This window comes from Chiloscyllium plagiosum, unplaced genomic scaffold (assembly GCF_037043375.1).
Source record: "Chiloscyllium plagiosum isolate Xiang-an unplaced genomic scaffold, Cpla_swu_hap1 HiC_scaffold_7, whole genome shotgun sequence".
Lineage (NCBI taxonomy): Eukaryota > Metazoa > Chordata > Chondrichthyes > Orectolobiformes > Hemiscylliidae > Chiloscyllium > Chiloscyllium plagiosum.
The window spans coordinates 67295706-67323281 of NW_028270145.1; the positions used below are offsets into that span (position 1 = coordinate 67295706).

Below are 27576 nucleotides of genomic sequence, written 5' to 3' on the forward strand. Positions count from 1 at the left end.
AAGGGCTGTAGATTTAATCTACATGGACTTTAGTAAGGCGCTTGATAAGGTTTCCCACTGTAAACTAATGGAGAAAGTGAAGACACATGGCGTGCAGGGTGTTCTAGCTAGGTGGATAAAGACCTGGATGAACAACAGGAGACAGAGAGTAGTAGTTGAAGGGAGTTTCTCGAAATGGAGAAAGGTGACCCAGTGGTGTTCCACAGGGGTCAGTATTGGGGCCACTGTTGTTTGTAATATACATAAATGATCTGGAAGAGGGCACTGTTGGTATGATCAGCAAGTTTGCAGATGACATGAAGAATGGTGGAGTAGCAGAAAGCATAGGGGACAGTTAAAGAATACAGGAGACTATAGATAGACTGGAGAGTTGGGCGGAGAAGTGGTAGATGGAGTTCAATTCAGGCAAATGTGAGGTGATGCATTTTGGGAAGTCTAATTCTAGAGTGCATTATACCTTAAATGGAAAAGCCTTGGGAAAAGTTGATGAGCAAAGACTTCTGGGAGTTCAGGTCCATTGTACCCTGAAGGTTGCTGCACAGGTGGATAGAGTGGTCAAGAAGACATATGATATGCTTACCTTCATTTGAGGGGGTATTGAGTATACGAGCTGGCAGGTTGTGTTAAAATTGTACAAGACATTGGTTCGGCTGCATTTAGAATACCGTGTACAGTTCTGATCGCCACATTACCAAAAGGTGGATGCTATGGAGAGGGTGCAGAGAAGGTTTACAAGGATGTTGCCTGTTTTCATGAGAAAAAAGGAGCTTGAGGGGGGATCTGATTGAGGTCTACAAAATCATGAAGGGTATAGACAGGGTAGACAGAGATAAGCTTTTTCCCAGGTTGAAGGATTCAATAATGAGAGATCATGCTTTCAAGGTGAGAGGTGAAAAGTTTAAGGGGGATACACGAGACAAGTACTTTACACAGAGGGTTGTAGCAGCCTGGAATGCGTTGCCAGCAGAGGTAGTAGAGGCAGGCACGGTAGATTCTTTATCGGCAGCACAGTGGCATAGTGGTTAGCACTGCTGCCTCACAGAGCCAGAGACGTGGGTTCAATTCTCGCCTCAGGCAACTGTCTGTGTGGAGTTTGCACATTCTCCCCAAGTCTGCGTGGGTTTCCTCCCACAGTCCAAAAATGTGCAGGTTAGGTGAATTGGCCATGCTGAATTGCCTGTAGTGATCGGTATGGGTGGGTTGCTCTTTGGAGGGTTGGTGTGGACTTGTTGGGCAGAAGGGCCTGTTTCCACACTAAGTAATTTAAGATGCATCTGGACAGATGCATGAGAAGGTGGGGAGCAGAGGGATACAAATGCTTAGGAATTGGGCGATAGCTTTAGATAGTGAATTTGGATCGGCTCAGGCTTGGAGGGTCAAAGGGCTGTAAAGTTTCTTTGTTCTTCTGATAAGATTATCCGAGAATTAACAATGTGTGGTATGGTATTGGGATACCAGATAAGTCTGCAAAGATATTCTCAGACTAGTTCAAAATAGCCTGGTATAAAGGAGGGGAAATATTGTACTGAAGAATGAGTTTCAATCATGTGTACCTCCTGGACAAACAGCATGGCACAGAATGGTTAATGTGGCCAGCAAAGTGAAAAGAATCTTCATTTACAACACAATGACGCACATTCCCTCAAGAAACTGATCATAACACAAATGGGACAGAATAAAGTGAGCGAAATTGCAAAATAGGAGCAAGGAGAATTTAGATTGAATAATCAAGAGCTTTGGATTTGGAATACTTAGTTAGCAGCATCTTCAAGATGAAAGAGAGCTGGAGAATTTTAAACCCATGTATGATGTTACTTTATTGTTATTGAGTGAGGTGAACTGCGGATAGAGAACTGGAAAACACACCAAATTTGGGAGCATAAGTCTGAACTTATAATATTCAGAAGGTATAACTGATAGAATATAGTGAATTTTAGAATAAATCATAGAATCAGATTAACTGAAAGAAAACACGAATATTGACAATTTGAGCAGATCATCACATTCAATGATCAAGGAAAGAATGACAGTGAAAACTATAAGTCAAAAGTGAGAAAGAATATAAAACCTTAAGATTCCAAAGAAGTTTCTTTTAATGACTTGTTTAAATTATAAACATGATTATATTTCATTCTTATCAATGGAATTTCAATATGTGTGTTACCTTATTTAATAAAGAAAATTTGTATGAAAAGTATTTAATGTAAAGACAATAAAGCCCATCTAGGAACTAAATTTCTGTTTTAAACAAGAAAGCCTGCAAATAGAAGTTGCAATTGCAGCTTCAAGACAGAGACTGTTTTTATTTCAAGGTCAAGTGAAAGAGAAACTGCTCCCAACTTTGCCAGCCCTGCCAAAGAATTACAGCATTAGGTGTATCCTTTTTATTAGATGTGATCTTTTAAATTTTATAATGATTGGTAGGAATGAACATCCTTTCTGATTTTCAGTTAAAGTTTTTTAGGGAGAACAAACTGCATTGCAGAATTAAACAAAACAAACTGTTGGTGACAAGGAAAGTACCTGATTTAATGGGAACTTCAATTTAGATTGAGACATGAGGTTTCTAAAAAATAAAATAGCGGGTATAGCTCATTGGGGATTTGGAGGGGGGGTGGGGGGTGGGGGGGGGGGTGGGGGGGGCGGCAGTAAATGAAGACCATGAAGTGGATACTTGATGGATTGTACAAAGGGATAAATGAGCAGGTTGAATGGCTCAGAGAAATTATGGAAAACCTGATAAACTGAGCTGAGGAAGCCCAAGGGAAATGAGGCTGGTTTGGGATGGATAGCAATGGGACCACAACCAAATAGGGTGGTGATGCAAGCTCATGCTAAAACAATCACTCAATCATCTGATTGACAGGGAACAGGATGAAACCAGAAATGTTCAAGAAGGACCATTGTGTTATGCGTACAGACTATGGTTGGTAGGCCAGATAATATGCAACCTTGATTGGATCTAAAGTCGGGAAGTACCTGACTGGATTAACAGCACACAGTTGGCACAACTAACCAAGTCTAAGGGGCAACGTGACTTAGACGAATGTGATTCAACTGCCATGGAAGGATGAGACCTAGAAATCATTCATGCCTCCCATTCTCCCCACAACACTTCACTCAATCTAGATAATGGGTGGAAGGGACATTAATGTGTATCAATCATGGAAATGTCACACAAATATGGAAGCTTATACTGCCTCAACACACTCCTTAGTTTCTGCTTCAGCCCTCGCCTGTCACAAGGCTTGTATGATGCACATCTGACAACAAAAACTGGAAATGCTCAAGGTGTTCAATCACCTCATAGTCTATGAAGAAGTAGAAGCAGAACCAATCTCACACTTAAGTGAACAACGGGGGGCAATTAGACAAAGAATAGGGAAGACAATTCAAGTTTCACCATCATTTGCAAAAGAAATTAGACATTCTTGAAGAGTGCACAGAACAAGAGTTTCAGGAATAGAAATGGTAATAAAAAAGAGGATAAACATTAAAATTCTTCTCTAAATCAGGATAGTCACATGCTAGTAGGAGTACAGCCAGTATTGGCTCTGACATGCGGATTAATGGCCTGTAGATCTTGTAGAAAGGAAAAACAGATTATTTTAAGAGAAAACAGAAAGTTCTGACAATAGTAGCAGCAAGTTCAGTTAAAAGCCTTTTCCCTTCTCAGCCCTTACTGAAAGGGGAGGATTGTTAGGGCAAAAATGAAACACCTACGTAGGTTCCCCTCCGAGCTATTCAATCACAGCCAAAGAATCCCCACCAATGGTTTCTGTTCAGGCCACTTCACCAATATCTGTGAATCCTCCAAAGATATATCAGTGACTCTCTCCTCTTCCTCATTTACAGGTTAATCCTTAATAAGTTTCCCCTGACATTGGAGTCAACCTCAATATTTTTTCAGATTACATTCAGCTTTACCTTTCCATCACCTTCCTTGACTGCTGCACCATTTCTGTCCTGCCACACCATTTGCTTCTCTAACAATCCAACTTCAATATTGATAATGCCAAATGCATCATCTTTAGTTCCTGTCACAAATTATGCATTATTGGGACTAGTTGTTATATTGTTCCAAGTTGTGTTACATGCATATAGATTGTGACAAGCTGGACAGTCCTATCTGTCATTGTTTGAGGCTGAAACAGACAGTTCGCAACATTTGTACCCAATTTGATTGAAGCTAAGCTCCTCATACCCTCTCTATCACGAGGACTGCCAACTTCCATCTGCATAACATTCAAACCTCTGCTCTTGCATTGAGAGTGTGGTACTGGAAAAGCACAGCACATCAGGCAGCATCTGAGGAGCAGGAGCATTGACATTTCGGGCATTAGCCCTTTGTCAGGAATGAGGCTTGTGGGCTGGGGGGAGGGAGGGAGGGAGGTGGGGCTTAGGGGAAGGTAGCTGAGAATGCAGGTGGGGTGAAGGTGGGGGAGAAGGTGATAGGTCAGAGAGGAGGGTGGAGTGGATAGCTGGGAAGGAAGATGGACAGGTCAAGAGGGCGGTGCTGACTTGGAGGCTTGGGACTGGGATAAGGTGGGGGAGGGGAAATGAGGAAACTGGTGAAATCCACATTAATCCCGTGCAGGTGCAGGGTCCCATAGCAGAAGATGAGACGTTCTTCCTCCAGGTGTCGGGTGATTAGAGTTTGGCAATAGAGGAGGCCCAGGAACTGCATGTCCTCAGTGGAGTGGGAGGGGGAGTTAAAATGTTCAGCCAGGGGGCGGTGGGGTTGGTTGGTCGGTGCGGGTGTTCCAGAGATGTTCTCTGAAATGATCCGCAAGTTGACATCTGTCTCCCCAATGTGGAGGAGACCACATCAGCTGCAACAGATACAGTAGATGACATTTGTTCAATACAGTAGATTTCTGTTGGGATAACATTTGTGCAGATACAGGTAAATTTCAATCCATCTTTGGGCGAATCTTTTTTTGTTGCTTCCAAACATACTTATTCGAATGTTCTCATGCCCTAACCTCTGTAAATTTCAGTTTCTCTGAAACTTTATTGCCTCTGTCCTATTGTATGCCAAACTCATCTCTTGGCCTCATTGACCTTTGTCCTCATTGCTCTCGTTCCTTGGCGCAAATGCTTCAACTTTAATGTGGTAATGTTTTGAGCTGAATTTTCAATTTGGGTGCAATCAGTAAAACAAGCACAAATTATGAGGCTCTGAGTTACCACTCAAACTCATTCACATTTCACCAAATTCTGCCATGAATTAGCCAATATTGTTAAACTTATGTATCTTCAAATGTATTTTGAAGTGGGTAGGAGAGATACCTTCATCAAAAAGTGTGGTGCTAGAAAAGCACAGCCGGTCAGACAGCATCAGGAGAGTCAACATTTCGAGCATGAGCTCTTCATCAGGAATGAGGAGGTGGCCCAAGGAGAGAGAAATGGGATGGGGGGGGCCGGGTAGGGCTGGGGGGAAGGTAGATGGGAATGTGATAGGTAGATGAAGGCAGGGGTGAAGGTGATAGGTCGGAGAGGAGGGAGGAGCAGATAAGTAGGAAGGAAGATGGACAGGTAGGGCAGTTCAAGAGGGTGGTGCCGAGCGGTACTTGAAAACAAGTACAACTGAAAATGTTAGCAAGAGGCACTGACTCTGTGGTGTTCCAGCATTGTCTGCAAGGAAATAGCTCAGAAAAGAAAGTTAGCTCCTAGGTTTGCTGAGAGGAACCTGCAAGTGCCAGGTGACAGTGGTGAAGAGGATATCAGTGCTATATCCTGCTGACTAGCAAAGGATGTCACACTACCAGCTTGGGCTGAGGTAAAAGTCTAGTCAGTGCTGTGGCCCTGGTGAAATGTTGCGCACAGTAGTACAGGAAGAAGGTTTCATAGTAGACTCATTCAACTTGGAAACAAACCCTTTGGTCCAATCAGTCCATGCTGACCATACTCCCAAGTTAAATTAGTCCCACATGCCTGCGCTTGGCCCATATCCTTTCAAACCCTTACCTATTCTTGAACTTATCCAAATGTCTCTTAAATGTTGTAACTGGACCTGCATTCACCACTTTTTGAATTGAATTGAACTTATTGTCACATGTACCGAGGCACAGTGAAAAGATTTGTCTTGCAAGCAATACAGGCAGATCACAGAGTTAAGTCGCATAGATAAGTAAATAATAGGTAAACAGCCGCAAAAAACAAAAACACAGCTACAGGCGAATATTAAGAGTTTGTGAATCCATTCAGTGTTCTAACAACAGTAGGGTAGAAACGGTTTCGAATCCAGTTGGGTGCGTGTTCAGGCTTCTGTATCTTCTATCCAATGGTAGAAGTTGTAGAAAAGCATTGCCAGGGTGGGATGGATCTTTGACAGTGGGCCTGGTAGATGGATACTATAGATGGGAGGTTAGCCTTTGTGATTGTTAGGGCCAAGTTCACCACTCTCTGTAACCGTCTCTGATCTTGAATGGTACAGTTGCCATACCAGGCAGTGATGCATCCAGACAGAATGCTCTCAATGGTGCACCTGTAAAAGTTGACAAGGGTATTCGTTGTCATGCCAAGATTCCTCAGCTGCCTGAGGAAGAAGAGACATTGTTGGACCTTTGCAACCAGTGTGTCCACATGTAGAGTCCAAGAAAGCTTATTGTGGATGACCACTCCCAGGAGCTTGCCACTCTCCACTCTTTCCACCTCTGTGCTGTTAATATCTAGGGGGGCATGAGTAAGATACTGCCAAAATGCAATTATGACGTTCTTGGTGTTGCCGGCATTGAGAGCTGGGTTGTTCTCAGTGCACCCATCTGTAGACTGTTTCATCGCCATCTGAGATTCTGTCAATTCATTCCACACATGAACTACTCTCTGTGTAAAAACGTTGTCCCTTTTAAATATTTTTCCACTCACCTTAAAAATATGTCCCCTAGTTTTGAACTCCCCCACCCTAAGGAAAATACCCTTGTCATTCACCTTATATATAGAACATAGAACATAGAAAAATATAGCGCAGTACAGGCCCTTTGGCCCTCGATGTTGCGCCGATCCAAGCCCACCTAACCTACACTAGCCCACTATCCTCCATATGCCTATTCAATGCCCGTTTAAATGCCCATAAAGAGGGAGAGTCCACCACTGCTTCTGGCAGGGCGTTCCATGAACTCACAACTCGCTGAGTAGAGAATCTACCCCTAACATCTGTCCTATACCGACCACCCCTTAATTTAAAGCTATGCCCCCGTGTAATAGCTGACTCCATACGTGGAAAAAGGTTCTCATGGTCAACCCTATCTAAACCCATAATCATCTTGTACACCTCTATCAAGTCACCCCTAAACCTTCTTTTCTCCAATGAAAACAGCCCCAAGTGCCTCAGCCTTTCCTCATACGATCTTCCTACCATACCAGGCAACATCCTGGTAAACCTCCTCTGCACCCGTTCCAGTGCCTCCACATCCTTCCTATAGTATGGCGACCAAAACTGCACACAATACTCCAGATGCAGCCACACCAGAGTCTTATACAACTGCAACATAACCTCAGGGCTCCGGAACTCAATTCCTTTACCAATAAAAGCCAGTACGCCATATGCCTTCTTCACCGCACTATTTACCTGGGTGGCAACTTTCAGAGATCTGTGTATATGGACACCAAGATCCCTCTGCTCATCCACACTACCAAGTATCCGACCATTAGCCCCATACCCCGTCTTTTTGTTACTCTTACCAAAGTGAATCACCTCACACTTACCTACATTGAACTCCATTTGCCACGTTTCTGCCCAGCTCTGCAACTTATCTATATCCCGCTGTAACCTGACACATCCTTTCTCACTGTCAACAACTCCACCGACTTTCGTATCATCCGCAAACTTGCTCACCCAACCTTCTAGCCCCTCCTCCAGGTCATTTATAAAAATGACAAACAGCAATGGTCCCAAAACAGATCCTTGCGGAACACCGCTAGTAACTGCACTCCATATGCCCCTCATGAATTTATAAAACTCAATGTGTTTGCCCCTCAAATTCCTACACTCCAGAAGTCTCAGCCTTTCCAGTTTATATTTATATCTCAAACACTCCATTCCCAGGAAAACCTGGTAAATCTTTTCTGGACCTTCTCCAGTTTAATAGTATCCTTCAATGCACACAGTGTTCCAGAAGAAGCCTCACCAATGTCCTGTGCAACTTCAACATGACATCCCAACTCCTATACTCAAGTACTTTAAGAACGGGTGGACACTGAATCATGGAAAAGTATATTATTTACATTCTCAACATTGCTGGTTCACCACCAATCTTTCTATTGGTGGGAAGAAATACACGTGTACCAATTTCTGAGTCATAGGAGTCAATTAGGTTTTGCATTTTATAGGTAATGCCATAAAATATAAAAATAATGAAAATGTTAAATTGGTATAAAGTATCGGTTAGGTAATAGATGAGGTTCGATATTGTCTTTTGTATGTTACCTAATAGAAAGGATAACAAAGTCTATAAGACAAGTGTTTCTTGTCATTGGGATGAACACTTAAGAGTCATAAAGTCATAGATATATGCAGCACGGAAACAGACCCTTCAGTCCAACTCGCCCATGCCAACCAGAAATCCCAACCTAATCTGGTCCCATTTGCAGCACTTGGCACACATCCCTCTAAATGCTTCCTATTCATATACCCATCCAGATGCCTTTTAAATGCTGTAAGTTTTGTTATAAATTCTGTGTCTTACAATTGTGTACTCCACAACCACCTGATGAAGGAGCAGCACTCTGAAAGCTAGTGCTTCCAATTAAACCTGTTGGACTACAACCTGGTGTTATGTGATTTTCAACTTTGTACACCCCAACCCAACACTGACATCTCCAATTCAAGGAACTGAATTTGTACTCCAAGGTCTCTTCATTTAGCAACATTCCCCAGAACCTTACTTGTATATGCCCTGCTCTGATTTGCTTTTCCAAACTGCAGCACCTTGCATTTATCTAAATTAAACTCCATCTGCCACTCCTCAGCCCATTGGCCCATCTGATCAAAGTTCCGTTGTAGTCTGATGTAACATTCTTTGCTGTGCACTACACCTCCAATTTTGGTGTCATCTGCAAATTTCCGAACCATACCTCGTATGTTCATATCCAAATCATTCATATAAAAGATGAAAAGTAGTGGACCCAGCACCAATCCTTGTGGCACACCACTGGTCACAGGCCTCCAGTCTGAAAAGCAAGACCAAGAACGGGAGGGCGATGTCCGAGGTGGTTCAGGTGAATGTGAGCTCAGGTGAAAGGTGTTAGTGTAGTTGATAAACTGTTCAACCTCCTCATGGGAGCACGAGGTAGCACTGATACAGTTGATGCAGTGGAGGAAAATATGGGGGATGGTGCTGGTGTAGGTGCGGAAGACGAATTGTTCCACGTACCCGACAAAGAGACAGGCATAGCTGGGGCCCATATGGGTGCCCATGGTTACACTTTTGGTTTGAAGGAAGTGGGAAGATTGGGAGGAGAAATTGTTAAGGGCGACGACCAGTTCAGCCAGGCAGATAAGGGAGTCAGTAGAGGGGTACTGGTTGGGATGGCATGAGAGGAAGAAACAGAGGGCATGGCGGATAGATGTGGACAGAGACTGGATGTCCATGGTGAAGGTAAGGCATAGGGGCTGAGGAAATAAAGGTCTTGGAGGATGTAAGGGTGTGGGTGGTGTTCCAAACGTAGATGGGTGGTGTCCCTGTACACATCTATCCGCCACGACGAAAGTTTCCAAGCCCTCTGTTTCTTCCTCTCATGCCATCCCAACCAGTTCCCTTCAACTGACACCCTCATCCACCTGGCTGAACTGGTCCTCCACCTAACCAACTTCTCCTTCTAATCCTCCCACTTCTTCCAAACCAAAGGGGTAACCATGGGCACCCACAAGGGACCCAGCTATGTCTGCCTCTTTGTCGGGCATGTGGAACAGTCCATCTTCAGCAGCTACACTGGATTCATGCCCCACCTATTCCTCCACTACATTGATGACTTTATTGGTGCTCTCTCGTGCACCCATGAGGAGATTGAACAGTTCATCAACTTCACTAACACCTTTCACCATGACCTCAAATTCACCTGGACCATCTTGGACACCTCCCTCCCCTTCTTGTATCTCTCCATCTCCATCTCTGGGCGACTGACTAATCATGGACATCTGCTACAAACCTATGATCTCCCACAGCTACCTGGATGACACTTTTCACCACTCTGCATCCTGTAATAACACCATCCCTTATTCCCAATTCCTCTGCCTCTACCGCATCTGTTCCGAGGATGATCAATTCCACCATAGAAAATCTCAGGTGGCCTCCTTCTTCAAAGACCACAATTTCCCCTCTCACATGGTCAATGATGCCCTCCAGCGCATTTCTTTCACTTCCCACACTTCCCCCCCTTTGAACCACACCTCTCCCAATGCAACAAGGACAGAACCCCCCCACCCCGACCCTCTCCATCCAACCCGCCAACCTCTGTTTACATTGCATCATCCTCTGCCACTTCCGCTACCTACAAACACTAGGAATACATCCCACCCCCCCCATCCCACCACTATCAGCATTCCAGAGAGACCATTCCCTCTGTGAATCCCTTGTTAGATCTGTGCCCCTCACCAGCCCTCACCCTACTCCAAGCACCTTCCCCTGACACCACAGGAAGTGCAAAACCTGTGCCCACATCTCCCCCCTCACCTCCGTCCAAGGCCCCAAAGGATCCTTCCACATCTGACAGAAATTTACCTGTACCTCCACAAGTGTCATCAACTGTATCTGTTGCGCCTGATGGGGAGACAGGCTGCCAACTTGCGGATCATTTCAGAGAACATCTCTGGGACACATGTACCAACCAACCACCTCTACCACCCCGTGGCTGAACACTTCAACTCGCCCTCCCACTCCACCAAGGACATGAAGGTCCTGGGCCTCTTCCATCGCCAAACCCTAACCACCCAATGCCTGGAGGAAAAAAAAGTCTCATTCTCCGCCATGGGACCCTGCACCGACATGAGATTAATGTGGATTTCACCAGTTTCGTCATTTCCCCTCTTCCCACCTTATTCCAGTCCCAAGCCTTTAACTCAGCACTGCCCTCTTGACCTGTCCATTTTCTTTCCCATCTATCCGCTCCACCTTCCTCTTCGACCTAACAACTTCTCCCTCACCTTCATCTATCGCATTCTCAGGTACCTTCTCCCCAGCCCCACTCTCCCCCCCTCATTTATCTCTTAGCCCATGTCCCACAAACCTCATTCCTGATGAAGGGCTTATGCTCGAAAGGGCTTATGTCGATTCTCCTGCTCCTTGGATGCTGCCTGATGCTTTTCCAGCATCACACTCCCGAGTCTGATACTCTAACATCTGCAGTCCTCACACCCTCTGAATCTTTGAGGGGCCCTATTCTCTCCCTAGTTATCCTTTTGTCCTTAATATAAAAACCCTTTGGATTCTCCTTAACCTTATTTGCCAAAGCTAACTCATGTCTCCTTTTTGCCCTCCTGATTTCTCTTTTAAACATACAGGACTTCCTTTATACTCTTCTAAGGATTCAGTTGATCTCTGCTGTCTATACCCGACATATGTTTCCTTCTTTTTCTTCAGCAAAACCTCAATATCTCTTGTTATCCAGCATTCCCTGTACCGACCAGCCTTTCCTTTCACCCAAACAGGAATATACTGTCTCTGGACTCTTCTTATCTCATGTCTGAAGGCTTCCCATTTTCTAGCCGTTCCTTTACCTGTGAACATCTGCCCCCAATCAGCTTTTGAAAGTTCTTGCCAAAGACAGTCAAAATTTGCCTTCCTCCAATTTAGAACTTCAACCTTTAGGTACAGTCTGTACTTTTCCATGACTATTATAGTCACTGGCCCCAAGGTGCTCCCCCACTGACACCTGCCCTGCCTTATTTCCCAGGAGTAGGTCGAGTTTTCCACCTTCTCTAGTAGGTACACCCACATTCTGAATCAGAAAATTTTCTTTTACACACTTAACAAATTCCTCTCCATCTAAACATTATCCACTATATGTAATCTTTTTTGTCCATACAAAAGCATCTGACTCGGTTGATTGTGATAATGCATAGGGTGCCATTCCCAAGATTGGCAGCCCTCAGAAGTTTGTCACTATCCTCCACCTACTCCACAATGACATGTCATCCATAATCTTCATCAACAGAACTACCAGAGACACTGTTGTAGTGAAGATTGGTGTCAAACAAGTCACATTATACTGACTCGTTTTAAGTTTGCAATAGTCCAGCTCACCTCCAGCAAATTGCTCACAGATGTGGAGATAATTTACAAAACAGATGGGAAAGTGTTCAACTTTCATGCCAAAAACAAAATCACTCCAACCTCAACATTATTAAGCTTCAGTATGCAGATAATGCTCAATTCAATAACCGAGCATCAGTTATCAATTCCTTCTCTGAAACACATAGGAAAATGAACTTTTCACTAAACATCATCTCGGTGCCAGCACTATCTTTGGCTGTATTTAAGGAGAAAGATCTCAATCTTGAGATTAAAGTCATGGTTTACCAGATAGCAGTGATCGCTGTACTCCTATAGGTTTTGGAGACTTGAACAACCACAGCAGGTATGTGAAAATACTGAAGAATTATCACCAGCAGTGCATTAGCATGATCTATTAAATTGGTGGCCAGAAAGATGCTCCAATAGTAGGATCCTCTCCAGCAAGTCACCAGACAAAACATATTGTTTGTTTATTTGATGTCAAACCCTGCCAAGCAATTGCTCCACTTGGAACACAATCACAGCTGGAGGATCCAAAAAGATAGTAGAAACACTTTAGAAAGCATCACTGAAGAGGCTGAACATCCCATAGACCATGGGGTTCCCTGACATGTCACTGATCAAATTGGAGAAGGATCATTTGAGAAGGCAGCAAATGTATTGCATGACTTTATTGGGAGTTCCAGAAGTGAAGTGAATTTGTGGTGTTAGAATACATGTACAACCTTTCAAGGAAGGCATCTACCAAACCTTCAAACAACAGCATCCTGCACGTAGCAGGGTCTGCAGATTGAGCATTAGAATTATGCAATCTCAGAACACAAGAAACCAGAATGGAAGTAAGTTATCCTCAATTCTGAGAAACTGTCTAAAAAGGGGAACTGGAAGACATAATCCCTCATTCTGAATGTGATAATGATGACAGCTTTGTTCACTTGAGTGGAAGAAGTTAAGGGAGGACTCCCAAGGGAGCTGTTACAGTCCTCTCTTCATATCTGACAATATCCCAGAAGTATCAGGTTTCTCAACTTATGTTGGATGTAAACCTTTGGCAAAAGCAACATGACATCCTTAAGTGGCCATTACTTTGCTACTTAAGGACCTCAACAGGACCTAGAGCATCCTGATTCTGTATCTATTCACTGTAATATCAGGGAGATGTTGGCTTTGGGTGTGATGGTACTGGAAAGGCAATCACCTTTATTTTATGAACATTCCCATCCCCAGCCAGGCTGGTGAAGGTCTGTAATATCCAGACCATGAAGCTTTTACAATACTCAATTATCCCATAAGTTGCTATTAAATTCAAGACAAACATAACTTTTAGGAAGAAATTAACCAAATATTTGAAGCACAAATCTATTAAGGGAAATGGATTGGTTTAGAGAGCTGTGATATGGAATGGGCAAAAGTATAAACATGAGGGGCTAACTGAATGCTGATCTTCTGTGATGTACTGAATCAAATTCTGTAATCATAGAAGTGGGAAAATGCAGCCAGTTAGCATATAAATCTAATTTTTCTCATGAAACTTCTGTTGAAACTGCAAAATAAATTTTGTTGAAGATGAACATAAAATTCTCAGGAATGGTTATCTCTGCTACACAGTTTTTAAAAGCTTAAATCATAGAATCCCTACAGTGTAAAAAGAGGCCATTCAGTCCATTGAGTCTACACTGACCTTCCACTCAGATCCAATCCCCCATCCTCACCCCACATTCACTAATGCTAACATACCTAGCCTATACAATTTAGCATGGTCACTCCATCTATCCTTCATATCTTTAGACTGTGGGAGGAAACCAGAGCACATTGCAAAAAGCTACACAGACAGCATGCAAACTCCACACAGACACCCTTGCCGGCAATTGAACATGGGTCCCGGGTGCTGTGAGGCAGCAGTGCTAACCAATGAATCTTGATTAGATTCTTTTCGTTTTATTTGTGATTACCAAACATGCTTAAACTAAACTGTATCAATTCATCAACATATTGCTTGCTGTACCAGACACAGCTAAAAATATATATTTCTTATATTAGCATGTTGTAATCAAGTATGGTGAAATATACACTGCATTGTCTAACATTAATACAATGGACTGATTGCGACTAGTAGATTTGAAGGGACATTCAATGACATAGACCTGGAAATTTCAGTCAACAATAAAGATACGTATTTGTTCTGATTTTAAAGAAAACTGCCATAATGACTTAATAGATTCTACAGCAGAAAATTCCAATATTCTGTCAACAATTTGAATTTGGTGCTATTTAAAAGTGATCTGCAGCATTCAGCAACAGTGACATTGTTGAGCAATGTGAGTAGCCAATCACATTGACAAATTCTCATGGATCACAAAACACCAAGTAAAAAGTACAGATTATAGCTTCATGTTCAATCATTTTATAGAGAGAAAAATAAAGATTGAGTTACACATTAGATTAAGGTAGAAGTTGACATATCAAAATAAACTTCATCTGCCAATGCTTAACATTTTCAAGAGGTTTTTATAGTTATAATAGTATGCAAAACATTAAATTTAATTCCCCCTGTGTTGATCGTCTTTGGGAAGAATGCAATAGTGGATATTTCAGAAGAGTATGATATCCCCTTATGCACCTTCCGGATCTACCATTTTAATTGCGTCCATGCAGTAATCCCAAAGGTCCTGAGCCCATACACGTAGCTGGCAGCATTTTCGGCTCAATTTTACAGGTGCAGTACAGTTCAGAAGCTACTGCTGGCATTACTATCACCACTCTCATGGGACACAATTCTGAGCTGCCATTTCATCAGAGAGTCAGCAGCTCTGCAGCTATAACATTCATGCCACACAAGTACCAAACAATGGCCAACTCCAACAAGAGAGTATCTAGTCATCATCTGTTCTATATTCTATGCCATTATCATTGCTGAATCCCCCACCATCAATATCCTGGGGATTACTATTGACTAGAAACTCAACTGGACCAGCTATCTAAGTACTGTGACTACAAGATCAGATTAGAGGCTTGGAATTCTGCTAAGTACAACTCACTGGCTGACTCCCCAAAGTCTAATGACCATCCACAAGTCAAAGTCAGAGGGTGATGGAATATCTTCCATTTGACTGGAAGAGTAAAGCACCAATAACACTCAAGAAGTTCCACACTATCTGGTACAATGTAATGAGCTTGCCTGGCACCTTAGCCACCACTTAAACATTCATTCCTGCATCACCAGTCTACAGTGGTGATAGAGTATACCATATACAAGATGCACTCTACCTTTTGACCATATCTTCGAAACACATGGCCTCTACCAATGTGAAGAACACAGCCAAGAGATGCATGGGAACATCACCACTTGTAAGTCACACATCAAACTGATGTGGACCTTTATTGCCATTTTATTCACTGTCATTGGGTTCAATTCCTGGAACTGCCATCCCACAGCACAGCAGGCATATCTATGCCAGATGGACTGCAGGAATTCAAGAAGATAACTCACCATAACCTTCTAAAGCGCAATTAAAGATGCATAATGAATGGGGCCCTTGCCTGCGATGCTTACATCACATGAAGAAGTTGAACAAAAAGGCTTTGTTTGTGCCAATGATAGGGTGCAGGAAGAAAGAAAGATTTGCCCATGGTGACATGCTGTGGCAGGCTGCTATGTGTACCTTGAAGCCCTCGGGGACCATTGTTGCCACAATGACAACATTCTGCTTATGGAGCCACTAGGAAAGAAGTTCCTCAGTGTAGTGAAGGTTGGCTTCAGGCATCTGCCAGACTCAGCAATATCATGAGGGCGTTGGAGGGTGGCAGGTTCCAAGTTTCATACCATACTGGCAGCTTGATAAAATGGTGCCATCTGAATGGTTAATTAGCTCAATTACTCACCCCCTCTCTGGTCAACGTTGCAGCTAAATTGCAACCACTCCTGCCATTGATAACATTCCCTGCAGTGGAAGGCCGACTTCTGAAGAGCTGGTAAAATTCCATCACAGAAGTTATGAGTTTTACACAGGCATGATGACAGATCCTAACATATTTAATCTTGTATATTGTTTCCTGTTACAGCACTTGATAGAGAAGATGGAAATTATGTATTTTAAATAATCATACAACTAACAAAACATAAAAGTCTATTGATATTAAGTAATATATAACTTAATATATAACTTAAGTTAGTAATCCAAACAGTTTTAATAGGATCAGTTTAAGAATTTGAATTCAGTTTTAAAAATTTGAAATCAATGTAAATAGCCATGAAGTTATCACTTTCTTGCACATCCAACTAGTTTGTTAATGTTTTACAGGTCATCACTGAAACAACTCCACAGAGGCCAGTATCCCATCACCAAGCCACTCTTTATTTACATGTACATCGAACATAGAGATCATAGCACAGGAACAGGCCTTTCAACACATGATGTTGTGCCGAACATGACACCAAATGAAATGAAACCCATCTGTCTGCCCTAGACCCATATCCCTCTATACCTTGCATAACCATGTGTTTATCTAAAGTTCGCTTGAATGCCCCTATCATATCTGCCTCCACCACTACCCCTGGCAGCGTGTTCAAGACTCCTCCCACTCTCTGTGTAAAAAAACTTGCCCCTCACATTTCCTTTCAACTTTTCCCTTCTCACCTTAAATGCATTCCCCTCTAGTATTAGGTATTTCAACTCTGGGAAAAAAGGTTCTGACCATCAACCCTATCTATGCATCTAATAAATTTATAGACTTCTATCAAGTCTCCCCTCCGCCTCTGCCACTCCAGTGAAAACAACCTAAGATTTTCTAGCTTCTCTTTATCAGCTTATACCCTCTAAACCAGGTAGCATCCTGGTAAACCTCTTCTGTACCCTCTCCAAAGCCTCCATCCTTCCTGTAATGAGACAACCAGAATTGAATGTAATACAATGTAATACAATGTAATAAGTCTTAAGTGTGGCCTAACCAAAGTCTTATAAAACTACAACATGACATCCTGACTCTTGGACTCAATTCCCCAATCAATAAGAGCAAGTATACCATATACCTTCTTTATCATCCTATTGACTTGTGTGGCTGCTTTCCGGAGCTATGGACTTGAACCCCTCTGTACATTAATGCTGTTCAGGGTCCTGCCATTTACTGTATACTTTTCCTTAACATTTGATCTCTCAAAGTGCAGCACTTCACACTTACATGGATTAAACTCCATCAGTCTTTTCTTCACCCATATGTGCAATTGATCTACATCCCGCTGTATCCTTTGACAAATTTTGACATTATCCACAATTCCACTGATCTTTGTATCATTTGCAAACTTACTAACTCATCCATCTACATTTTCATCCAAGTCATTTACATATATCACAAACAGCAGACATCCCAGTACGAATCCCTGTGGAACACCACTAGTCATAGACCTCCAGCCAGAAAAACACCCTACCACCACTATCCTTTGCCTTCTATGGACAATCCAATTCTGAATCCACTTGGCCAAGTCACTGCAGATCCCATGCATCTTAATCTTTGGGATGAGTCTACCAAGAAGGACCTTGTTGAAAGTTTTACTAAAATCCATGTAGACAACATCCTCTGCTCTACCCTCACTGATCACTTTTCTCACCTCCTCAAAAAATTCAGTCAAGTTTGTAAGACATGACCTGCCCTGCACAAAGCCATGCTGACCATCTCTAATTAGACCATGCTTCTCCAAATGGGCATAAATCCTATCCCTAACAATTTTCTCCAATTGCTTCCCAACCATCAGTATGAGACTCATCAGTCTATAATTTCCTGAATTATCTCTATTTCTCTTCTTGAACAAAGGAACAACATCAGCTACTCGCCAACCCTCCAGGACCTCTCCAGTGGTGAGTGAGCATACAACAACCTTGGTCAAAGCACCAGTAATCTCCTCATATGCCTCTCTCAGTAACCTGGTGTAGATACCATTGGGCCCTGGGGACTTATTGACTTTAATGCTCTCCAAGACACCCAATACCACTTCTTTCTTGATCTCAAAATGGCCTCATGTATTAGCATGCTCCACACAAACCTCACTATCCTCCATATCCTTCTCCTGGGTGAATAACGATGCAAAGTGCTCATTTAGATCTTGCTCACAACCTCTGCCTCTAAGCGCAAATTCCCTCTTCATCATTGTGTGGTCCTATCTTCTCCCTAGTTATCCTCTTGTCTTTAATGCATATATTGAATGCCTACTTGCCAAGGTCATTTCATGACCCTTTATTGCTTTCCTAATTCCTTGCCTGAGTTCTTTCCTGCTTTCATTATATTCCTCATGGACAGTGTCCAATTTTAGCTTTCTAAACCTTACATATGCTTCTTTTTCCTTTGACTACATTCACAACCTCCCTCATTATTAAAGCATTCCTTACCTTGCCACCTTTGTCCTTCTTCCTTACTGGAACATGCTGGTCCTGAACTCTGATCAGCAGGTCTTTAAACAATTCCCATTTGTCAAATATGGACTTGACCAATAACAGCTCCTCCCAATTAACACCTGCTAGCTCCTGCCTAATACTGACATTTGCCCTCCCCTAATTTAGTACCTTTCCATAAGGTCCTGACATTATTGTTCATAGCTATCTTAAAACTTAAGGAGTTATGATCACTGTTTCCAAAATGCACTCCCACTGAAAGGTCAGTCACCTGGGCCAGGCTCATTAATCAATACAAGCTTCAGTATAACATGTCCTGTAGTTGGACTATCCATGTGCTTTTTCTAGAAACCCTCTAGGACACAATTAACAAATTCCACCCCATCTAAACCTCTTGCTCTAAGGGAATCCCAGTCAATATTGGGGAATTTTAAGTCACCTACTATGAAAATCCTGTTTATTGCTTCTTCCCATAGTCTGCCGACATATTTGTTCCTCAAAGTCTCTGTGGCTGTTAGGGGGCCTATAGGGTAATCCCATCAGAGAGATTGTACTCATCTTATTTTTGAGCTTTGCCCATATTACCTCAGTGGATGAGTTCTCCAGTATTTCCTCTCTGAGTGCAGAAGTGACATTCTCCCTGATTATTAATGCAACTCTAGCGCCTTTTTTACCTTACTCTCTATGTCTTCTAAAACACTGAAACCCTGGAATGTTGAGCAGCCAGTCCTGTCCCTCTCTTAACCAAATCTCTGTCATGGCCACAACATCATTGTTCTGTGTACTGATCCGATACTCAGCTCATCTGCCTTACCTATAATATTCCTTTCAATGAAATAAACACACCAGCCCAATGGCACCGCCATGTTCATTGACCTGTCTCTGTCTGTCCTCTGACTCACTTGTCGTAACACCTATCTTCCCCTCAATCCCTCTACTTGCTGACCTTTTACTCTGGTTCCCAACTCCCTATCACTCTAGTTTAAACCCTCCCAAGTAGCACTAGCGAATCTCCCTGCAAGGATATTGGTTCCTCTCTAGTCCCTCTTATACAGGTCACCTCTGTCCCAGAAAACATCCCAATGATCCAAGAGTGTGAAACTCTGCCCCTGCACAACTCCTTAGCCACGCATTCATCTGCCTTATCTTTCTATTCCTTGCCTCATTAGCATGTGCCACTGGTAGTACCCCAGAGATTACAACCCCTGAGGCCCTGCTTTTCAACCTCTTTCCTAACTCCTGTACTTACTCCGTAGGACCTCATCCCTCTTTTTACCCATGTCATTAGTACCAATGTGCATGATGACCTCCGGCTGCTCAACCTCCCCCTTAAGAACTTCATGCAACCACTGAGAGATGGCCTTGATTCTGGCAATGGGGAGGCAACACACCATCGTGAAGTCTCAAATGCGGCCACAAAAATGCCTGTCTGTGCCCCTAACTAGTGGGTCTCCTACCATTATTGCTTGCTTTGACTTTGCCTGACCCTGCTCTACATCAGAACCAGTTGTTGTGCCACAGGCCTGGCTGCTACTGTTATACTCCCCTGAGAGGTAATCCCCCTCAAACAGTATGCAAAACAGTTCACCTGTTAGAGAGGGGAATAGCTGCATGAGACTCCTGCACTACATGCCTGCCTCTCCTGGTGGTCACCTATCTACATGTCTGAACCTGTGATGTGACCACTGCCCTGTTACATTCACTGTCCCTTGTATGCTCCTCAGTGTGTCTAACCACCGCTCCATCTGAACAACACGGTCTGTGAACAGTAGCAGCCAGTCATACTTCATGAGACATTGTTGACAGGGATACGAGACTGCTCCCTGATCCCGTACATCCGGCAGGAGGACACCACTGCCCTTAGTACCACCTCTGCCCCTTTAAATTCAGAAAGATAAAAGAATCTTGTATAGTTTTAAAAGAAAGTACTTGACACTGGCCCAGCTTCATCAGAACCAGCTCTCATAGTGAACAAAATTGCTGACATTCCTGTTTATATCTGTCAGCCAGAGCTTCCTGATTGTATCAGGTCAACAGCCCCAATCAGGGAACTCATATTCTATGAGGTCCACAAGCCTGATCTTATTACAATCACTATATCCCTACCCCTCTATGTCCTGGGACATAAGCCTGTTCTGTTTCTTGTAGCCTCTCCTGGGGAAATTTTCACATCGTGTCTGGTTCCTCCAACTCAGCCGCAGATACAGGAAGCCTTGACTGGACCATAGCCCGCATCTTTTGCGAGGAATGTTCCGGAAGAAATTCATCCTCTTCTTCAGGCAGTAAAGTTGTCGAGACTGCAACATCCGCTGTGTCTATCTCAGAGACCGAGGTTTCTTTGACGTTAGGTGGAGGGGGAGAACCTAAGGGTTCCAATAGCTTCTCCAGTTGTTCTGAGGGGCTGAGTATGTTTTGCTCCTGCCCCATTTGTGAGTTTTCAGCTTTCATTTGGTTCATGTTTATTCAGGACCGCCTCACCAACCCGAACCTTGTACATCATGAAAAAAGACTTTGCACTGACCATGTCTCTAACCCACACATGGCCATTTCCATGGATTTGGGACCAAACTTCGTCTTCTGAAGTAAACGGTCTCTCTCGCCTAGAGGAGATTTGTGTCCAGCATTCCTGATGCCCATTTCATCCTCCCCTGCCAAGATCCAGGAAGATCAGACTTAACCTGGTGTGGACTCATCTTCTAACTAACAACTCTGCTGGAGTTATGCCTGGCGTTTCATGAGGGGCGGTCTGATAATCAAATCAAATCTGGGACAGTTCGGTATCAAGTGAAGTTCTAGCTTCTTTAAGCCTGCCTTCAAAGTTCGGACTGATTTTTCTGCCAGACCATTGGATGATAGATGTGTATGGAGTTGTCCTTACATGCTGAATGCCAATCAACTTTTGGAAGTACTCATTTGCTGCTGGTAAACGATGGCCCATTGTCTGTGACTAACACATTCAAGAGTCCACGTAATGCAAAAGACTCTTGCAGTTTTTTTATTGTCTCCCCTGTGTTTGACAAATGAACTTTATGCTCGTCCAACCACTTTGTATGGGCATCCAATGGCTAAGAACATTGAGCCAAGGGCCGGCATTGTTGACATGTCATTGAGTCCAGGATTTACCTGGCCATTCCCACCAACGTGTGAGAACTCCTGGTGGTAATTTTTGTTGTTGTTGGCACTCTGGGCACTGCTCCCCCAGTGCAGCTATGTCTGCATCCAATCTGTGCACCAGACAACTTCTCACCAACATCACCATTTTGGATATCCCTAGATGACCCTGGTGGAGTTTAGCCAGTATCTGGTGGCGACCTTTGTTCGGGACCATCACTATTTCATTAATCCCACATACCAAACGATTGCTCAGCATCTCGCTAAGAATTAAACCCAAGCCATATGCCTCCACCAGTCATCTTAACTTTGCCAAAAATCCCGACTTGGATTCCCCAAGTTCTTGAATTGCTGAGTAATCTTGATTGTGTCTCTGAATTAGAGGAGACCAGGGGTCATAATATTCCTTAACTAAACCTGTCAACTCTTGAAAGGTTTTAGTCTCAGAAAATGTCAGGCTCCTAATAACCAAAAAAAGCTGCAAACCCACAAGCTTCCAGGAGAATTACTCATCACTTTTCATCTGCCCCAAAATCATATGCTTGGAAAAAATAGCACATTCTTTCCAAATACTGGACCCAATCTTTAATGGCAGGATTGAATCAGTGAAGCTTTCCAAAGAATGGCATGATGCCAGAAATGCTTATTCTCACTCAAAGATGACTGTTGTGAGTGAATTTCTTCAGGAGCATATTTTTAATCTTATTGCCATTAAAAAAAAATCCATAGCAGCTGGTATCCCATCAGCAGGTCACCCTTTATTTGCATAGGCATATTACCTGACATTGGTCTGGCTTCATCAGAGCCAGTTCTCAGAGTGAACAGAACCTCTGACACCATGGGTGGCATGGTGGCTCAGTTGTTAGCACTGCTGCCTCACAGCACCAGGGACCTGGGTTCGATTCCAGCCTTGGCAACTGTCTGTGTGGAGTTTGCATGTTCTCCCCGTGTCTGTGTAGGTTTCCTCTGGGTGCTCCGGTTTCCTCTCACATTCCAAAGATATGCAGGTCATGTTAAATTGCCCATAGTGTTAGGTGCATTAGTCAGATGGAAATGGCTCTGGGTGGGTTACTCTGTGGAGTGTCAATGTGGACTTGTTGGGCAGAAGGGCCTGCTTCCACACTGTAGAGAATCTAATCTTCTGTTTTTATTTGTCAGCTTGGGCCCTCTGATTGGACCAGGTTAACATCCCCAATCAGGGAACTTATATTCCATGTGGTCCACCTGGCTGACGTCATTGCAATCACTGCACTCACCTGGTTTGACTTGTATGAATATCAATATGGTCGACTCTGATATGGGCGAAAGTGAGCACTGCAGATGCTGAAGATCACTTTTGACTCTGATATGGGTGAGTAAACCACGTTTCTGGGCCAATTAAGGATGGGCAATAAATTATAGTTTTGCCTGTCATGCCCATGTCAACGAATTAAAAGTAATTCATTGATAGCCTTTTATTAAGATGGACAAAAATATCAACTTAATTGATGCCTTTTTCTGTATCTATAGAACATAATAAGAAATTGAAAATTTACAGGAAGAGTTTAAGCAAAGTCCTAAGTATATTTTCTATTCTACAGACATACGGTTAGCATTAGCACTCACATCAACTAATCAGCAGCTGGAGACTACCATTCGAAAAGCCGTGAAAGTTCTAAAATACTTATTGAATCTTCGTGTTTCTTGTTCACTTACCAAGAATTGCTACTACAATATTTTCCTTTAGGATTTCTATGGAACCCCTAGAGATGAAGTAGAGTGCAGTGAGAATATCCCCACTGTGAACCAATGTGTCACCGGGTGGAGCATGTGTGGTTTTAAACTTCATAGCCAGAGCTCGTAGGCAGCCCTTGCTGGCACCTTTGAATGCCTTGCAGTTCTGAAGTAATGCCTGGTTGAGATGGAGACATATGTCTGCCTGTAGACATTCAGGAAATCCCTTGAGGACCTAGTGAAAAAATTATACATTAGCAATAATGAATGGACACAGTTTTTAATTACAGTTAAAAAACTGTACTCTCAAAAATGATTATAAGAATGGCATTCTAGGCTAACTATTTCACGTAAAATTCTAAGTCAATGTGGCAGCTATTAGAATATTCTGTGATGCTTCCAAAACTGCTTTATTCCTCCTAAGTCATAACAATTTTGAATAATTTGAGCATACATTTTGGAAATAAGTTTTATTTAAATATAAACCACTTATCAGATTACTGGTGCTGAACATATGCAATATTAAAACGGTATGCTGCTGGACAATTCGTATGTAGGTTTTCCTAAACTACTTATCAAACAAACAGTATTTTTGTGTCGTTGCGATGTTCTTGTGAAGTATCTTGGGATGTTTCATTATGTTAAAGGTGTTATGTAAATATATGTTGTTGCCATTATTGTGCACTAGGTATATTTTATCTTAGTTCCAGAACCATACTAAATACAAATATCCAATTACTTATTTTTAATTATGAATTAAATCATCTGAAAGAAATGACACCTAGCTTAAAAAAAACAGCAACAGCAGAGATTATCTAAATATTTTAAGAACTGAATTACTACCTGAGATGTGCTGAGATCTGTGAACGTCATGCTTAATATGTGCATATTAATGAAGACCAGCACAAAAGATAGAGTAAAATCTCCATATTATCATTTTTGCTCAAATGAGAATTTGGGAAGTACTATAAAACAAAAAGTTTAACTTGCTATTGAAAAATACAAACAGCTTTCACAATGCAGAATTAGTCCATGGTGAAGAGTTTGATAAATTGTTTCTGTTTGCCTCCTAATTTAGCAACCCAGTAAAAAAATAGTTTTGGATATTTTGTTCAATCTTGTTCAGCCACCAGATGGCACAACCTGCACTGTTTATCACCGAACAGATTGCATTCATGGCAAATTTACAGAACTAGAGGCAACAGATTGATTGACCAAGAGGCATGTCTCATGCAAAATAATACTGCTTTCATGCAAATTTATCATCGTAATAGCACAGTTCGAGTTTTGAATTTAATACTAATAAAAAGTTAAAATAAAAATCTAAATCCAATTGATTCATTCTCTAATAGGCATAAAATGACAAACTTGGTTAGTGAATGCCATCTCATTATGTATTTGTTTGATATGGCTCTGGGTACAATAGTAATATTTAGCCTTATATCTCTTCCATATTGGTTTTAACTGTTTACAGTGATCTGTGAAATGTAGAACATTAGATTCAGAATTTTTAAAAATGTCTTCATTGAGAAATTAATATTCACTAAATTTGAATACATTGACACAGACATTATTTGGTTCTGTGCAATATTTGAAAAAGAAAGTCAGTTCTAAACTAAATACAAATTCATCACAAACTCCCAGGCAGCTTGGGTGTTTAGCCTTATGCATAGAGTTATAAATAGTACAAGTTGCTGTGTTTCCATGTCAACAGCTGCAACCTTCACATTCATTTCTTAATCTCTACCTATCTAGTGTGCAAAATTCCTGGAATATTTTTGTTTCAGAAGTTATGTTTTTAATCGCTTTGCTGATTTCTTTTCTTTAGATTTGTTTTTGTCCATTTTCATTTATTTTCAAAATTGCTTAGTATCATATTGTAGTGACAGAGACATTGGTGAAATAGTGAAAACATTCACTCCCATTAAATTTCAGATACAACTACAATTAGAAATATTATAATAAGATACTTTCTTCACAAGTGAAGAATTGCCAATGCCTAAAAGCATGACTGTCAGTAGCTGGACATGTACCTGTTATGAACCTCTTTGTTTAAAAAGAGCTTCTGTTTTCAGGATACAAAATTATTTCCAATTTGACTTTTAAGATGTCTGATATTGTAAATAAAGTAATAAAAATAATTGTGTGCAATATAAACAAGCCATGAATGATTCAGAGACATCCTTAAAGGATAAAAATCCTTTTAGGGGAATATTTGCTCAATTACAAATCAAAAATCAATGCACTGCAATTTTTACTTGCTGGAATGATTTGATAAGGGAAATATATGATTGCCTCCATGGATATTCCTATTAAGTTACTTTAAATAATTTTAGATTTAAAGATCTTTAAAGATTTAATAATCAGTATAATTTGATGACAATATAATTTGTAAAATTCAGACTTCATCCAACTATAACTAGCCAATAGATTGTTGATATATATTTTGTCCATTGTAAAAAATGTAAAACAATACCTTCTTAAATAAACAAAATAATCCAATGTGCCACTTTTAATAAAAACATACTTAGCTCTTAAATAATGTAATCCTGAATTAGCAAAAAGTGGAAATAATAGGTATGGTTTTTAAACATTCAAACACACGTTATCTTTCAAACTTCTTGCTTCTCAGTAGTATTCGATACATATGGTCTAAAACTATCTTCATCATTCATCTTATCTGTCAAGCAATCATTAACTTAAATGAGATTTTGTACATAATATACCAAATGGAATAAACAATAAAACAGAAAAGCAGGAAATGTTCAGGAAGCAGCTGTGGAGACATTAAAGCAATGACCTGTAAGTTCTGGTGATGCCAAAAAAGGCCTCCAAAATGGAGGGGAAGCAGTGCTCATGCTTCTTGGCCTCGAGGAACAGGTGATGGAAGAAGAATCAAACACCACTTAAGCCAGGCATTTTACCCTTTGCAAACTGTTTGGTAAGTCTGGGGCAAAAGCATTTTGGGGTGTGAAACAATGGGCAGAATCTTCTTCTCACATTGATGATCCTGATGGTAGTACTAGAAGAACATGGCACATCTATTCAGAGATGGAATGATTGGCCATATAGCGGACAACCAATTTGTTATGCAGAGGAGAGAGCCCTGGACAATCATGTGACAGGGACATGCAGGAAGTTGTCAGCCCTGTCATTACTGGTTGAAGTTCTCTGCATCATATTTGAATGGTTCCCAGACAGGTATCCACTTCTCGTCATCTAGTAGCATCAGTTTGGCTGTTTGTAGGGAATGTGTAAACTCTGGATCTGCTGGCACCCACAAAATAACATTGCGTAAGGAGATCATGAGATCTTATTCATTGAAATCTGAATGCAATGAAGTTCTTTTGGGTCCATCTAGCATGTTACTATACTGCCCTTGTTCTTTCTGCAGTGATGTGCCCTATTATACTTGATCAAACTTCATTGACTCCAGAGCTTCTTCCTATCATCATTGGTCAACTCCCAGTAAACATCATCTATTATGTTTAACCTTTGTTCTTTGTTTTACTCTACTCTCAGGAACTCACCATACACTTTCCTCTATAACCCTTGATCTCACATCATCATGCTTGCCTCATTGTCTGTAGTCTTGACCTTCATTAAGCACTCTCCCCCTGTCTCCTATGAATCTTTGTAGGCCTACCATCTTCCTCCCACCTTCATGCATCCATCCCTCATATTCCTTTCATCTACCTCTCTCCCTCCTTCCCTTCTACTCTTTCCCCCACTCTGGACGGTCATGACCCTTTCCCATTGAAAGCTGCCAACCAACTTCAGTGCATCAATGCCTCTTTTTTCCTGAAATAAAACAAAAGTGACAGAGAAATTCAGCAAGTCTAGCAGCATCTATGGAGAGAGAATTAGAATTAATATTTTCATTTCCTCCTCTTTCCTGTTTCAACAAAACTCCTTATTCAAGAACAACACTGTCTTCAGCAAAGATCCATGAGGACAACTACCTTATTTACTGTACACCATCATTAAGCAGTCATTCATCAGAATGCAAATGTTATTTTCACTTGATGCATATTTAATTCCAAGTGAAAAATCTAAATTGTCAAAGTTGAGTCTTAATGAGCATGCATAACATGCTAACAAATTAAATCGAGGCCCTGGCTGGGTCTGTTAGG

At 41.8% G+C, this 27576-nt stretch overlaps 1 protein-coding gene across 1 annotated transcript in view; it reads right to left on the reverse strand.

Annotated features, from left to right (window-relative positions):
- LOC122551638 (voltage-gated inwardly rectifying potassium channel KCNH7-like) overlaps positions 1–27576 on the reverse strand; it is a 470988-nt gene that overhangs the window by 40224 nt on the left and 403188 nt on the right. The window contains exon 11 of the mRNA XM_043693875.2: positions 23426–23678. Within this exon, the coding sequence (XP_043549810.2) occupies positions 23426–23678 (253 nt within the window). The remainder of the gene's footprint in view (positions 1–23425; positions 23679–27576) is intronic.